At 44.4% G+C, this 15,272-nt stretch overlaps 1 protein-coding gene across 4 annotated transcripts in view; it reads right to left on the bottom strand.

The window, feature by feature from the left end:
• Window positions 1-5,711: 5,711 nt before the first annotated feature.
• Window positions 5,712-15,272, bottom strand: part of ME3 (malic enzyme 3) — a 177,806-nt gene continuing 168,245 nt past the window's right edge. For 2 of the 4 annotated variants that reach the window (XM_008153624.3, XM_054725248.1), the window contains 7 exons: window positions 13,196-13,293; window positions 12,557-12,670; window positions 10,379-10,484; window positions 9,639-9,781; window positions 8,933-9,106; window positions 7,536-7,634; window positions 5,712-5,948 (listed from right to left, as the gene is read on the bottom strand). In XM_008153624.3, the coding sequence (XP_008151846.1) occupies window positions 5,787-5,948; window positions 7,536-7,634; window positions 8,933-9,106; window positions 9,639-9,781; window positions 10,379-10,484; window positions 12,557-12,670; window positions 13,196-13,293 (896 nt within the window). In that variant the 3' untranslated portion in view covers window positions 5,712-5,786. The remainder of the gene's footprint in view (window positions 5,949-7,535; window positions 7,635-8,932; window positions 9,107-9,638; window positions 9,782-10,378; window positions 10,485-12,556; window positions 12,671-13,195; window positions 13,294-15,272) is intronic. The other 2 variants (XM_054725246.1, XM_054725247.1) reach the window with 2 other exon arrangements.

Below are 15,272 nucleotides of genomic sequence, written 5' to 3'. Positions count from 1 at the left end.
TAAAAATTTCAGTAAATTCTAAAATATCTGAATAATATAAATACTCTTCTGACTACAGTTAAGCTAGGAAAAAAGTTAATACCCATGCATTTGGAATTTTAAAAATCTATGTTTAGAGACTTCTATTTCTAGATAGGATGAAGTAGGTCACGGAAGCCCAGCATCCACCCTGTAACAACTAGAAAAATATGGATAAAATTTTTAAATCATATGTTTAAAGACGTGGGAGCTGTGAAAGCCACAAGGACTGGGTGAATAGGAATTCCAGAGGAAGGAGCTGAGGTGAGTGGCCATTTTGGTCACTGGCAGCATTTGCTGATTCTGGCCTGGGATTAAAAAACAGGCTTGGTCTTTGCAGTGGGTCTCTACTGAGGGAAAGAGAAACCCAGCAAGGCTTTTGATGGTCATGTGTGTGTGTGGGTGCAACAGACTTGAACATTGAGAAGCTTGGCCCGTTTCCTCCATATGTTGCAGTTGAGTTCCTCAGAAAACAAGATACTGAATCTGAGATTTGCATTTGGAGGGTTGCTGGGGAGTCCTCTCAGCAATGCCTGTGAGAGAGCAAGAGTACCAGCATTCAGCAGAAGTTGAGTGGAGATACATGTAGTTTTGCAGCAATGGCTTCAGCCAGTCTTGCAGGGAGCTCTGAAACTGGGATGGCCATTTAGAGACAACCCCAATTGAGGTAAGGGGGTTGGGCCTCTGGACTTGAATCAAGTAGTCATTGGATGCAGGCTGTCCCCTGGGGATGAGGGCGTAACCTTGGGTGAAGCATTTTCCTTTAGTCAAGTGTAATTCTCAGGGAGGGAGGATGCACCTGTGAACCTTCAGCTGCTGATACTCCTGACAGCTGGTGTAAGGAGTGTTTCAGACCAGAAGAGTGACTGGGTGGTGCAACCACAGCATCCACCATTCTAAATGACACCTGCTGAGTTCTGAGGCTGAGAGAGGCTGGGGAGTTAGAATGCAAACTTAAAAGACAGACAAAATCTCCCTTAATCTCATTGTACTTAAGAGACTAAGTCCTGCCAGAAACAGAGGTTCCAATCTTCAACAACACTTATTTTGTCTTTTTAAAAAAATTATAGCCATTCTGGTGAATGTGAAGTGGTATTCCATTGTGGTTTTAATTTTCATAAGACTAACCATGTCTCCCAGTCTATTGCTTGTCTCCCTGCCCGCCCCCGCCCCCGTTTATTTTTCCTCATTACCATTTTTATCCCTCCTATACCCTCCTTCACCTTCACCCATCCCCTACCTCCCATAATCACCACAATGTTGTCCATATCCATGAGTTCTCTCTTTCTCCCCCTGCTCAATCCCTCCACTCTCCAAGCATCCTCCCCGGCAGCTGTCAGACTATTCTCCATCTAAAGTCTGTGTCTATTTTGCATGTTAGTTCAGTTTGTTAATTAGATTCCATATATGAGTGAAACCATATGATATTTGTCTTTCTCTGACTTATTTCACATCACATAATGTTCTCCAGGTCCATCTATGCTGTCACAAAGGGTAAATTTTTCGTATGTATGTATGTATGTATGTATGTATGTATTTATTTATTTATGGCTGAGTAGTATTCCATTGTGTATTCAGCTGTTTCATCCACTCATTTACTGATGTACTACTCTTGCGCTGCTTCCAGATTTCCAGATCTTGGCTAATGTAAATAACATTGCAATGAACAAAGAAGTGCATATATTTTTTCACATTAGTGTTTCTTGTTTCTTCAGATAAATTCCCACAAGTGGAATTGCTGAGTCATAAGGCAGTTCCATTTTTAAGTTTTTGAGGTATTTCCATACTGCTTTCCACAGTGGCTGCACCAATCTGCATTCCAACCAACAGTACACGAGGGTTCTCTTTTCTCCACATCCTCACCAGCATTTGCTGTTTTTGATTTATTGATGATAGCCATTCTGACAGGTGTGAGGTGATACCTCATTGTGGTTTTAGTTTGCATTTCTCTGATTGATTAGTGATGTTGAGCATCTTTTCATGTGTCTATAGGCCATCTGTATGCCCTCTTTGAAGAAGTGTCTATTCAGGACCTTTGTTCACTTTTTAATTGGATTGTTTGTTTTTTGGTGTTGATTTTTCTAAGTTCTTTATGAATGTTGGATATTAACCTCTTATCAGATTTATCAGCGAATATGTTCTCCCATTTAGTGGGTTATTTTTTCATTTTGTTGATGGTTTCCTTTGCTGTGTAATAACTTTTTAGTTTGATTTAGTCCCATTATTTGTTTTTTCTTTTGTTGCCCTTACCTGAGGAGATATATCAGAAAAAATATTGCTATGAGAAATGTCTGAGATTTTACTGCCTATGTTTTCCTATGGTTTTGTATCTAGCATTTAAGTATTTAATCCATTTTTAGTTTATCCTTGTGTGTGGTGTAAGAAGGTGGTGTAGTTTCAATTATTTTGCATGTATCTGTACAATTTTCTCAACTTATTTAGGGCTTTTGTTTGTTGGGAATTTTTTGATTACAGCTTCAATTTCACTAATTGCAGTCTGTTTATTTAGATTCTCTGATTCTTCTTGATTCAGTTTTGGAAGATTGTATGTTTCTCGGAATTTATGCATTTTGTCCAGATTGTCCAATTTACTGGCATATAGTTGTTCATAATATATATATATATTTTACAATCCTTTGTATTTCTTTGGTGTCAGTTTTATTTTTTTCTCTTTCATTTTAGATTTTAATTATTTGGGTCCCCTCATTTTCTTAATGAGTCTGGTTAAAGGTTTGTCAATTTTGTTTATCCTTTCAAAGAACCAACTCTTGATTTCATTGATCTTTTGTGTTTGTGTATATATATATATATATATATATATATATATATATTTAGACTCTTATTTCTGCTCTGATCTTTATTACTGCCTTCCTTCTACTCACTTTGGGCCCTGTTATTCTTTTTCAAGTTCATTGAAATATACAGTTAGGTTTTTTATTTGAGCTTTTTCTTTTTTCTTGAGATAGGCCTGTAATGCTATGAATTTCCCTCTTAGGATTGCTTTCCCTGTGTTCCACAGATTTTGAGTTGTTGTGTTCTCATTTTCATGGTATCTTTTAATTTATTCCTTGATCTTCCCGTTAACCCTTTCATTGCTTAGTAACATGTTATTTAGTCTCCAAATCTTTGCATGTTTTTAATTTTTTTTTCTTATTGTGATTGATTTCAAGTTTCATAGCATTATGGTCAGAGAAGATGTTTGATATGATTTCAATCTTTTTAAATTTGAGACTTGTTCTGTGTCCTAACATGTGGTCTATCCTAGAAAATGTTTCATGTGCACTTGAAAAGAATATATATTCTGCTGCTTTTTTTTCTCTTATTGGTGTGTTTCAAAGTGAAAAAGTTTTAAAATTTGATGAAGTAAAGTTTATCAATTTTTCTTTTATTAATCATGCTTTTAATCAGTCACTAAGATATTTTCTGCTGTATTTTCTTTTGAAATTTTATGGTTTTAGCTTTTACATTTAGGTCTGTGATCAATTTTGAGTTACTTTTTTTGTGTAGGTATAAGGTAAATGTCTAAACTAAATTTTTCTTTCTTTTTTTTTGCATGTGAATATCCAGTTGTTTTAGCTTCATTTGTTCAAAAGACCATTATTTACCTCATTGAATTATTTTGGTAGTTTTGTTGAGAAATCAAAGTATCATAAATGTAAGGACTTATTTGTAAATTCTCCATTTTGTTCCATTGATCTACATGACCACACAGTATTGATCATTGTAGCTTTATAGTAGCTTTTCAAATTGGATAGTGTACCGTATTTTCTGGCGTATAAGACGACTTTTTAACTCAGGAAAACCTTCTATACGCCCAGTCATCTTATACGCCGGAAAATACAGTACTTTGTTCCTTTTTAAAAAACTGGCAATTCTAGGTCCTTTGTATTTTCATATAAATTTTAGGATCAGCCTATCAATTTCTACAAAAATGCCTACAGGGATTTTGGTAGTTATAGGGTTGAATTTATAGATAATTTGGAGAGAATTGCAGCCTTGACAATACATGAACATGGTACACTCTCCATTTATTTAGATCTTCTTTAAGTTCTATGAGCAGTGTTTTGTAATTTTCAGTGTATAAGGCTTGCACTCTTAAATTTTAAAGTATTTTATGGATGCTATTGTGAATAGAATTTTATTTCTATATTGTTTGCTGCTAGTATATAGAAATTCAATTGATTTTTGTATATTGACCTTGCATCCTATGACTTTCAAAACTCATTTATTGGAGGGGGAGGCGAGAGGGGGAAAAAGAGAGAAAGCTTGGGAGAGGGAGAGAAGTGCTGTTCTATTCTTTGGCATCTTCTACATATAGGGGTGGGCAGTGGTAGGTCCCTAATCATGGTTTATTGTTTTCTTTGTTCTATAATGAAGTTAGAGGTTGGAAAGTACCATCCCAATAGGTTTTAGCAATTTAGCAGTCTCTGATTGCAGGGGCTGTAGGCTCGTCCCGCCCCTCCCCCTCCCCCACTCCATGGTAGACTCTGATGAACATGAGGGAAGTGAAGGCTATAGTTGAACTCGGTTTAAGAAACACACAGGACAGACTGACAGCATTCTATAAGAAAACTGCTTGGTTTGCTGAATTATTTAAGAATATGAAGGGTGGAAGAGAGAGTGTTCCAAAGCCAGGAAAATGAAATCAGGTCTTTCCCAGAACTCCCCATGGTGCTCCTCCCTCAGTACTTTGCTTCCTCCTGCCTCCTTGGCTTGCTGACCCTCCGCACCCACATTTCTCTGGTTTTCCTTTTAGTAATAACCAAAAGGGAATGTGTAATACTTAACAACTTACAGGGCAATGATCATTTCTGACTAGTTAGCGAGCTGCCTCCAGCCAGTCAGCCCCCGCATCCATCGGCGACTCGAAGGGCGTGTATTCCTCCAACAGGGATTGAACTCCCTGATGGGTGGGTCACACTTTCTGGCCAGTGGCTGCCCCCACCTATCCTTCACTCTTGGACATTGAAAACACTGCTCCTTCTAAAGCCTTTTCTTCTGCTTTCATAGGAAGTATCCTCTCTCTTCTTTGAGCACCCTCGACCATTACCTGCACTTCTTTCATGGACTTAACACTTTCTGCTTTTTAGCAAAATGAATTGTGTCCATATCTCATCTCTTTCTCTAGGCCTTGAACTCTGAAAGGCTCAAGGATATGGTAACAACAATTAGCAAAATGAGATTTGCAGGGTGGGCCTCATAAATATTCAAGAGGATTTATTGAACTCATTTGATCAGAAGTATCATAGCAACTCAAAATTAGTAAGAGATTTCCTAGCCCTATTTCTAACTAGTCAATTTTGATGAGTAGATAGATTGATCACAGTCCAATTTTGGGTCCTGAGTATTGGAGCCATATCCACATGATAAAGAACGATTCCCAGAACTCTTATTGAGAAACAGAAGTCAGAGGAAGATTCTGATTGAGTTTTGTTTGTTTGAAGACAATGTAACTGTCCTGCCTTATTATGATCCTGGCAAGCAAAATTCTAGGCAGGATTCTGTATTTCCCACTAGGGCTAGCCAATATAGCCATTAATAGATAAGGAATTTTTTGGAACAAGGTCAGAGGAGGGTTATAGAAAAGTGAACTCAGGGCCTGTAGGGACAAGGCTTTCATTTACTGTATGCCTGGACGTCTCCCCTCACACCACAAAGTTCAAAGGAAAAACACAGTGACAAGAATGGCCATTTTGGAATCCATTTATATTATCAGTGTTATTTTACTCTGGGCTTCATCCAGCCCCACACCAGCCTCCAGGACTGCATCAGACTGTCTGAACATTCATGGCTTCCTTGGGCCATGTGTAGGTGTCCAGTGTAAAGGAGTCATAGTCTGGAGTGTAGACCAGGGATCTTATAAAAGCCTCCTTGTCCTTGGGCTCCGGGTAATAAGAGGCCAGGTTGTGTTTGTACGCGTAGTCAAGAACCTAGGGAAAAACATGTTTGGCTGAGGAACTGGATCAAAGGAGAAACCTGCCTAAGGACCCTTGTTTGGGGGCCTGTGGAAGGAAATATACCCTAAAGAACCAGGTGTGTGCTTCTCATGAGCTGGGGCCCATGAAGCCACTGGAGAGGAAGGATGTTGAGCTTTCTGTCCAAACCATTAGCTGGTTTGGCTCAGTGGCTAGAGCGTCGGCCTGTGGACTGAAGGGTCCCCGACTCAATTCTGGTCAAGGACACAGGCCCAGGTTGTGGGCTTGGTCCCCAATGTGGGGCAGGCAGGAGGCAGCCAATCAATGATTCTCTCATCATTGATGTTTCTATCTCTCCCTCTCCCTTCCTCTCTGAAATCAATAATATATATATATATAATAAATAAATAATATATATATATATTAAAAAAAAGAAGTCTCACACTAAAGTCTGCCTCTGCTTCTAAATGCTCGAGCGCCTTCAGCAGTGACATTATCCTTGTGAAGCCTCAGTTTCCTCATCTGGAAATTGGGGGTAATGAAACCTTTCTCTAGAGTGGTGTCAGGGTAAAGTTAGGTAACAGGCACAAGTGTTCAGTACCTGATACTACCTCCTCCAAATGGGCTGAATTGGAAGAACAGCCAGGGCATTGTTCTCTGGGTTTTATACTTGGCTTCAGAAGAGCATTGTTAATCCAAATACCCCCCAAAGGAAGAAAACTGGACATGGGACAGCTGGACTCTGAGTTGGAATGTTGGTCTTGAGGGTTGATTCTGGATCCTGCACTGGACAACTCATGGAGAGTGATGCTATTGTGCAGTGCATTCTCTGAAATTATTTTTAAAACTGAGTATAGAAAATGTAAAATATATATACTAATAGAAGTAATAGTACAATAATCCTCATGTATTCATCATCTAGATTCAACAGTTATCAATGTTGGGTCAGTGTTCATTGCACCATGTTCTGATTCTTTGAAAACCTATCATCTCTGCACGGTCTCTAGGGTGGGACTTTTCCTTGAAATGTCAGCCCATGGCCACTCGTTCTGAGAGAAAGGAAAGGAACGAACATCTACTCTGGCCCAGAAGGCACTGAGTGTGGAATTCTGTTTAAAAATTTTCCAGAACTCCGGGAGAGAGGAATTACCGGCCCCTTTAGAAAAAAGAGGAAACTCAGACTCAGGGAAGTGAAGTGATTGGCCCCAGGTGACTCTGCTGCTGATTGGAGAGCTGGGACCCCACTGCTTGAGCTCTTTCCACGATGCTATGCAAGTTGACCTTTCTGTATAAATGGGCACTTATGATTCATTTTAAAAAAATTCCACCCACATTCCGGTCCACAAAACTACGGACTTTGATGACCTTTCTGCCTGGTGTTTGAGTGGAAAGTCAGGATCATTCCCAGAACTGGCCTGAGTGGGTGCTGGGGTAGGGCTGGAGCTGCAGGCAGGAGTTTGTCACACAGCCTCTGGACTGTATGCAGTGCAGCCCAAGGAGCTCGGGTTGTGGCCACACTCGCCACCCCCTCAGTCCTCCTTAAGTCACAGAGAAAGTGGATGAGCCTCACTACCCATATTTAGGGAGTAGGATTCTCCTTACTTTGATGGCGATTCTCAGAGACACGTCTCGGATGGTATTGAGTGGTGGGTATAGTCTCCCCTGGGACAGATGATGTTCAGAGACCTCGTGGGCAATATTCTGGGGAGAGAGAACCAAGAGGAAGACGCTCAGTTTCCACCTTCCCAGAACAAGCCCAACCCATCACACCAAAGACTCCTCTCCCAGGTCACATAGGAAGGCTCTAGCAACCATGTTTCTGCACAATGGGGGAATTTGCTTTCAGGACGTGACTCTTTCCAACCAATGGGCATTTCAAACAGCCCTGCCCACAGCCACAGGACACACCACCACCACTGACCGTAGCAACGAGAAGAAATACAAGCACAGAATACTTCGACTAGAGGGAGGCAGAACCACAGCACAAAGCTGTAGCTAGGGTTCACATCGTTTGGGGGAGGCTGGAAACCCTAGGAGACATCTCTGCATGGCCGCGCATGGCTGGCATTCAAAGACCAAGACGTAGGAAGAAGAAACCTGGTGGTAACTGGTGGGACTCAGGAATGGGGCCAAACAGGGCGGCTGCATTTGGGCCCTCTCCAGTGCCATGGGGAGGGGGTGCGAGTGGATGCAGAGATCATGTAAAGTCTTTGGAGCTCATGGGCATAAACAGAGACATTTCTATGCCTCAGAGTCAGGTTAAATGTGAAGTGCCCAACATTTAGGAAGCACTTGATAAATGTCAGCTGGAACTGTAATGATAACTGTAACTGTTCTTATCAATGAGCATTATTATGAAGGGTGCTGTCATTCTTAAAGAATTCTTTCATTGTTTTCACTGTGTCTAGTAAAGATCGCTTTTGGGAGCTTTTCTAGGGAGATACCTGGAGCAGGGGCATCCCACACCCCTAGATCCGTGCTCAAGATCCGGGTACTTAGAGCAGGCAAACCAGACATGCAGCCCATCCCCTTCCTTACAGACAGCTGCCTTAGTGGGGCTTATTCTGCCAGCAGTTACCCCAGCGACGTGGCCCAGACCCAGGGCTGGAACAACCCATCGCCAGTCATGGTTCACAGGCCCACAATTTCAGACGTCTTAGGTGGCATCTCCTCTGTTCTGGGCATCTAGACGGGCACTGCTGGGAGGCAGGGAGCAGTACAAGCCATGTCTCCTCACTGCCAGTGCCCCCTGTTGGTACCCCTCCCATTGACTATTTCCTTTCCCCACTTAAAAACCCTGTGTGTGTGTTTGAGAGAAGTTCAAACCTCACAGTGGTTTTGAGAGAAGCTTGAGGTCCAGGCCCTTTGGTATCCATTGCCAGGGTTGGCAGCAGGTGAGTAGAAGAGATCAGAGGAGGAATTTTGGGGGGCCCCGGGTAGGACCTGGAGTAGATCATAGGCCCTATTGGGAGGATGCGAGGGAGCCGGGAGAGTGATACCTCTGCTGTCAGGAGGAAGATCTCATCTGGGATGTGCCGGATCCCGCCGGCGATGACTCCCAGCGCCACTCCAGGGAACACGTAGGCGTTGTTTCCCTGGCCCGGAATGAAGGTCCTGCCGTCTTCCAGAGTCACGCTATCAAAAGGACTTCCACTGGCAAAGATCCCCCGGCCCTGGAGGCAGAAAGAAAATCAGAGACGAACTGGAGATCGGTTTCGGGCAGCAATGGTGGCCTGGTCTTACGTCTCAATGCTGGACCTTCCTTCATCCTCTCCCCAATGCTCAGCATCGTGCCGAGCACACTGCACTCGTTCATGACCAGAAAGCTTAGCCCTGCTGTTACCTGGTAGCCTAGAAACTGCTGAGAGGTGAAAGTGTACCTTTTCCACCTGTCACCTCCTGGGAGGGCCAACCCAGGACGTGACAGTTATGTATGTGACCTTGAGTTCTGGTCAAAGCTCTGTGTTATTAGAAGAACTGTGAGCAGTATAGCTTGATGGGAAGAGCTTAGGTTTTGGAGTCAGACCTGAGTTTGAGGGTCAGCTCCAACTCCTTATTGGCTCTGTGCCCTTGGGCAAGTTACTTCATCTTTCTGAACCTGTTTGCTCATCAGCAATGTGGGGACTTTTTTCACCCTCATAGGGTTACTCATAGTTATTGTTACTATGTCGTCTCAGCCTGGGGAGGGAAGGACTCCTTGCTGACCTCGGTGACCTGGTAGCACTTCTCAGCTGTGCACTCGGCCTTGCTGGTGGGGTTGCTCAGGGCAAAGATGATAGGGCGCTCGTGGAAGGAGGCCATGTCCCTCAGAATCTGCTCCGTGAAGGCTCCTGCGATGGCAGCAACACCTACAGGGAAAAGGTGGGTAGTGGGGATGCCTACCCTATATAAACAGCCCATTCCTCTCCTGGAGGTAGGGTGGGGGAACGAGGTGCAACATGAAAGACTCAGGAGTCTCTGGGATGGCACCTGCCACAGGGCTGGAGGGAGCAGAGAGAAAAGGGTCCTCCTGCTTGAGCTGGCTGAGACCTCCTGTTGATCCCTGAGGGACCACTGGTCCACTTCAGGTCCATACCCAGGTAGGGTGCACCTGTGAAGGCATTTCTGGGCCTTGTCCTTTATTGGAGGCTACTCCTGCCGTACAGGGAGGAATGCCAGGCTCCCCGCCTCAGAGAAGGAATGCTCATTTCATCCTGGTTAGAGAGACCAGTGCCACGCTCTTCCACAGTACTGCACAAATGCATCTTTAAGCCCCTTGCTGCCTTGGTTCTGTGGTTTTTATACAGTAGTCACTCAATAAAAGTCTGTGGCATTGAATTGGACATGGGATAGGGGAAAGAGCTGTGTTTCCATGGGCCACTTATGCCTCCTTGCTGAGCCTCAGTCTCCACCTGCAATCAAGAGGGTTAGCTGGGCTGGGCAGTGAGCTGCCTCCCTCCTCCTACCTATGATGGCCGTGGGCTTCACCAGCCTCACCACCTCCTCCAGGGAGCTCACTTCAGGATGGTCCTGGGCAAATACCTCCTTCTCATGGTTTAGGTTGCTTCTTCCCTGCAGGAAAAGGAAGAACGAGAAGCAGCTATAGTGAGAACCTCCAGGGAGGGGCATGGATGCATTTGGAGACTTGGAGCATTTCCTGCTGAGCCCTGTGCTTTGGTCTGAGCCAGTGGTCGGCAAACTCATTAGTCAACAGAGCCAAATATCAACAGTACAACGATTGAAATTTCTTTTGTGAGCCAAATTTTTTAAACTTAAACTTCTTCTAACACCACTTCTTCAAAATAGACTCGCCCAGGCCGTGGTATTTTGTGGAAGAGCCACACTCAAGGGGCCAAAGAGCCGCATGTGGCTCGCGAGCCGCAGTTTGCCAACCACGGGTCTGAGCCATCAGGAGCCTTGGGACCTGCCCTCTTGATCAGATTTCCTGGTAGACCCGAAGGTAGAACTTAAGGATTTTTAGTGTGTGTGTGTGGATGGTGCTTTTATTTAACCCAGACCATCCATGGAGAATCTATAATGCCTATGTTGGAACTATTGGGGTCCTGGCTTCCAGGGCCAGAACAGAGAGGCTCTCAGGAAATGCGTGAGTCTGACCAAGACCCCTGGCCCCAAGGCATCCAGCACCCAGGTCCAATTGAGAGATGGGGCCTGAAGGAGCTAATCTGCATGCATTTTATGAGCCATTAGCCTCCCTGTGAACAATACCAGGCGGAGGTCCAGAACAGGCTTACAATGGCTGGCTACACCAGACCAGCCAGATTGCTTCCATTTCACCTAACACAGTGGTCGGCAAACTCATTAGTCAACAGAGCCAAATATCAACAATACAGTGATTGAAATTTCTTTTGAGAGCCGAAAACCGACTTCTGCGCATGGGCCACGAAGTTTCAATCGCACTGTACGTGCGCGCACGCACGTGGTATTTTGTGGAAGAGCCACACTCAAGGGGCCAAAGAGCCTGCATGTGGCTCGCGAGCCGCAGTTTGCCGACCACTGACCTAACAGGAGTCAGTGGGTGACAGGCTGGTAAATGGGTACAAACGTTTCTGATGACTCCTTTGGGTTGCTCTCCTCATGAAGAGTGAAGAGATCAGCTTGAGAGATCTTTTAGTAGGGGTGGCTCCATGGGGCTAGCAAAATGATGTTGAAAGATGGGCAAGAGGGAAGTGTGGCAGCCTCTACCTGTGCCTGGATTATGTTCTGGAATGACCTGGGGTGGGAGGAGGTGTCTCCAGGCCTCAGTTCCTTCCAGCAGTAACCTGGCTCTATGTGGAACAATAGGAAGGTCAGTTTATACTGAGGGGTCTCTGCTATTCTTGGTTGGTGGTCCCACATACTTTCCCTGTTCCTATCTCTGTTTTTTGTTGTTGTTTTTTTAAAATATCTCACTGACATTCTATATTAGTGACATTCTGGGAATAAAAACGTGGAGCTCTGAGTGAAGTCTTAAGGGAAGAGGTCATCTGATTGTGCCCCTCATCACATCCCAGTCAGAAGCTGGACTGTCTCTCTCTCATTCACTCTTTCACTCATATGTCACACATTAGCTATGCACCTACCATATGCCAGACATTGACATAAGACTACAGAGACTAGTGGGGAGACAAACTAGTAAAGGGGCAACTGCCCTATAATGTGGTAAGTGCAATTTATGGGGAGGGGGCTACATGAGCACAGATGTAGTAAATTGAGACCCAGATGCTCAGAGGAAGCTTCTTGGAGGGGGTAACATTTGAGCTAAACCAGAAGGTGAAGGAGGAAATGGATGGGACGTGTGGAATTGAGAGTGGGCGTGAGGGAAAAAGAGAAGGGCATTTTAGGCAGAGGAACAAAATGTGGAACAGAGCGTGTGTTACTTTTGGACATGATGCATTATGGCTGGAGGTTAGTGCCAGGCAGGGAGTGGTGGGAGATAGGGCTGGATGGGGCACACACACACACACTTGAACACATATTCTAAGCTTCTGTTCGAAAGCAATTGAGGCTACTTTACAACGAGTCTTTTGCTTTGGAGTCTTTGGTCCTCTATTCTGTCTGAGCAGTTTGTCCCTTGGCGACCTCATCGGTCTACTTCCAGTAGCTGAAGGTGTCAGGAAGCCTCCCGGTCTGCATACCGACAGTACCTTGACAATGAGTCCTTTGGAATCCACCATCCAGATCTTCTTCGTGGCCTCTGCCTTGGGTATGCCTTCTTTCTCTAGGGCCATGACAAGGAGGTGGGCGATGCCCATGGCTGCCTGGGAGGTATCAAATGGTGAGTGCTCAGACATAGGGCAAACTACTCAGCATTTACCAGATGTTTCACCAAGATGCTTTCTCCTTTCCCCTTACTTCCAGGAGACCCAGTTAAGTCCTTGCCTCGAGTCATCCAAAGGCTGGGGCCCAGGCTGCTGCAATGATCACAACACACCTGTGATTCTTCCTCTTCTCAGAACCCCAGAACACTTCCTGATTTGACACCCCACCACCCATTCTTTTTTTTTCTTAAATGTATTTTTATTGATTTCAGAGAGGAAGGGAGAAGGAGAGAGAGATAGAAGCATCAATGATGAGAGAGAATCATTGATTGGCTGCCTCCTGCATGCCCCACACTGGGGATTGAGCCAGCAACCCAGGCATGTGCCCTTGACTGGAATCAAACCTGGGACCCTTCAGTCCACAGGCCAACACTCTATCCACTGAGCCAAACCAGCTAGGGCAAACCACCACCCATTCTTATTCTCCGACTGGAACAACAGTAGAGAGCCCCGGATGGCACCTACCTCACCTGCACCTTGGAAAACGAACATGTGATTGGAGAGCTTGTTCTTGGTGATTCTCAGAGCAGCCAGGATCCCTGCCACAGCGACGGCGGCTGTGCCTGCAACAGAATGGACTGAGGTCAACCTCTGGCAACTGGGTCCCAATCCCCAAGAGAAGACTTGGCAGAGTTTCCCATGCCTAGAATTTGTGGTGAGACAAGCCGCTTTTCTTAGCCTGTATAGAAGTTAAGCCTGAAGGCATGAAGGGTTTTAAAGCATATCCATGCCCTCTTTTGCAAATGATTGTTATTTTGAGAAACAGCTCCTGATTGTTACTCGATCCTGGGAGAGAAGATCAGAGAGTCAGGTGCTGCTATGACCATCATTTATAAATGAAATGACAAGGACAAATATAATGGAATCCACAATAAAGTGTAAGCCTCATATAAATTCTTTGTTTAAGGGTAAAAAATAACCATATTAAAAATGAGGCCACAAACTAACCATGAGACATTAAGTGACCATATGATCTTTTTTTTTTTTTAAAATATATTTTATTGATTTTTTACAGAGAGGAAGAGAGAGAGGGATAGAGAGTCAGAAACATCGATGAGAGAGAAACATCGATCAGCCGCCTCCTGCACACCTCCTACTGGGGATGTGCCCGCAACCAAGTTACATGCCCTTGACCGGAAATCGAACCTGGGACCCTTGAGTCTGCAGGCCGACGCTCTATCCACTGAGCCAAACCGGCTTCGGCATTAAGTGACCATATGATCTGAGATGTCTATCTTATCCACCAAGTCATAAGGTTGGCTGTGCCCAGAAACATACCATCATCAAATGGCTTGAGCAGCCCAGAAGGTATAAGTCCCATGAGCAGGTGGCTCAGATTTGTTTGACACCTACTCCTGCTGCATGACTTCTTCTCTCTCAATCCAAACCTAAGGCCCCAAAAGGAATTCCTCATGACCAGCTGACCAAGGAGAAAATAACTTGGTCTTAATGGCAGTATACTTAATGATCTGCTACTATCAACTAGAAGTGTATGGTTGTAGTTTCACAGCCACAATATACAGGTAGCCCTAAGAGTATTGGTGAAGGAAATCTTTTCAATGAACATGACTTCAAATCACAAATTTGGTTGTCCACTTTGGTCCAAGAGATGGCTAGATCCTCACTAGTTCACGGGCAGTTGCTAATGTTTAGCTGGATGGTCAGGGATTTAAAAAGAACAAAACAGTAAGATTGGTGACAAGGACGTCTGGTGTGTGTGTGTACGGACCTCTTGAAATGGGTACAGAGTGTGAAGATATTTGTGTTCCATATGAAAGCTCACCATAGGGCATAATGAGAATAGGTTCTTAATAATCAGGGACAGCATGGCATGTCCTGTGTATGTCAGCATCTTTCCCCAGTCACCTAGAGTTTGTTCAACAAGTTTATGTACAAAGTAGCCATGGTGACAAAGATGGAGGCTATGCATGGACTTCCTCTCACTACTGTGACTGCCAAACGATTAACCTGTCAATGGCAGAGACCAAGGTTGAGCTCCTGATATGGCACCATTCCCTGGGAGGAGCATCCAGCTGGCAGCAGAATGATTACATTGGACTCTTTCAATTATAGATAGGAGAGAGATTTGTCCTCATGGGATAAACCTGTATTTTGGATATGGATTTTCCTTCCCTGTCCACAATGCTCTGTCAGTGCCATCATCTGTGGATGTTTGGAATGCCTGTTCACCATCCTGATACATTCCAGACAACAAGGCTTCTTTCTAATCAAGGAATTCATTTCAGAGTAACAGAAGTGCAGCAATAGGCTCAGACGCTTGGATTCAGTGGTCTTGACATGTACTCTATCACCCAGGAGCAGCTGGCCTCAAAGATCAGTAGAATGGGCTACTGAAGACTTACTTAACACTTAGTTCAGGTAACACTATGAAGAAGGTAAGGTCCTGTTTTACAGAATGCAATACACCGTATAATTTGACTTAGCAAACAATGCATTGTGCTTTTTCTCCCGTAGCCAGAATGCTTGGTTCTGGAACTCAAGGGGCTGAAGTGGGAGTGGCTCCTCTCACCATTTCACCTAA

The sequence above is a fragment of the Eptesicus fuscus genome, chromosome 13, assembly GCF_027574615.1.
Source record: "Eptesicus fuscus isolate TK198812 chromosome 13, DD_ASM_mEF_20220401, whole genome shotgun sequence".
Classification (NCBI taxonomy): domain Eukaryota; kingdom Metazoa; phylum Chordata; class Mammalia; order Chiroptera; family Vespertilionidae; genus Eptesicus; species Eptesicus fuscus.
Note: the sequence above shows the minus strand (reverse complement) of the source record. Positions and strands in the feature narration are given on the sequence as shown.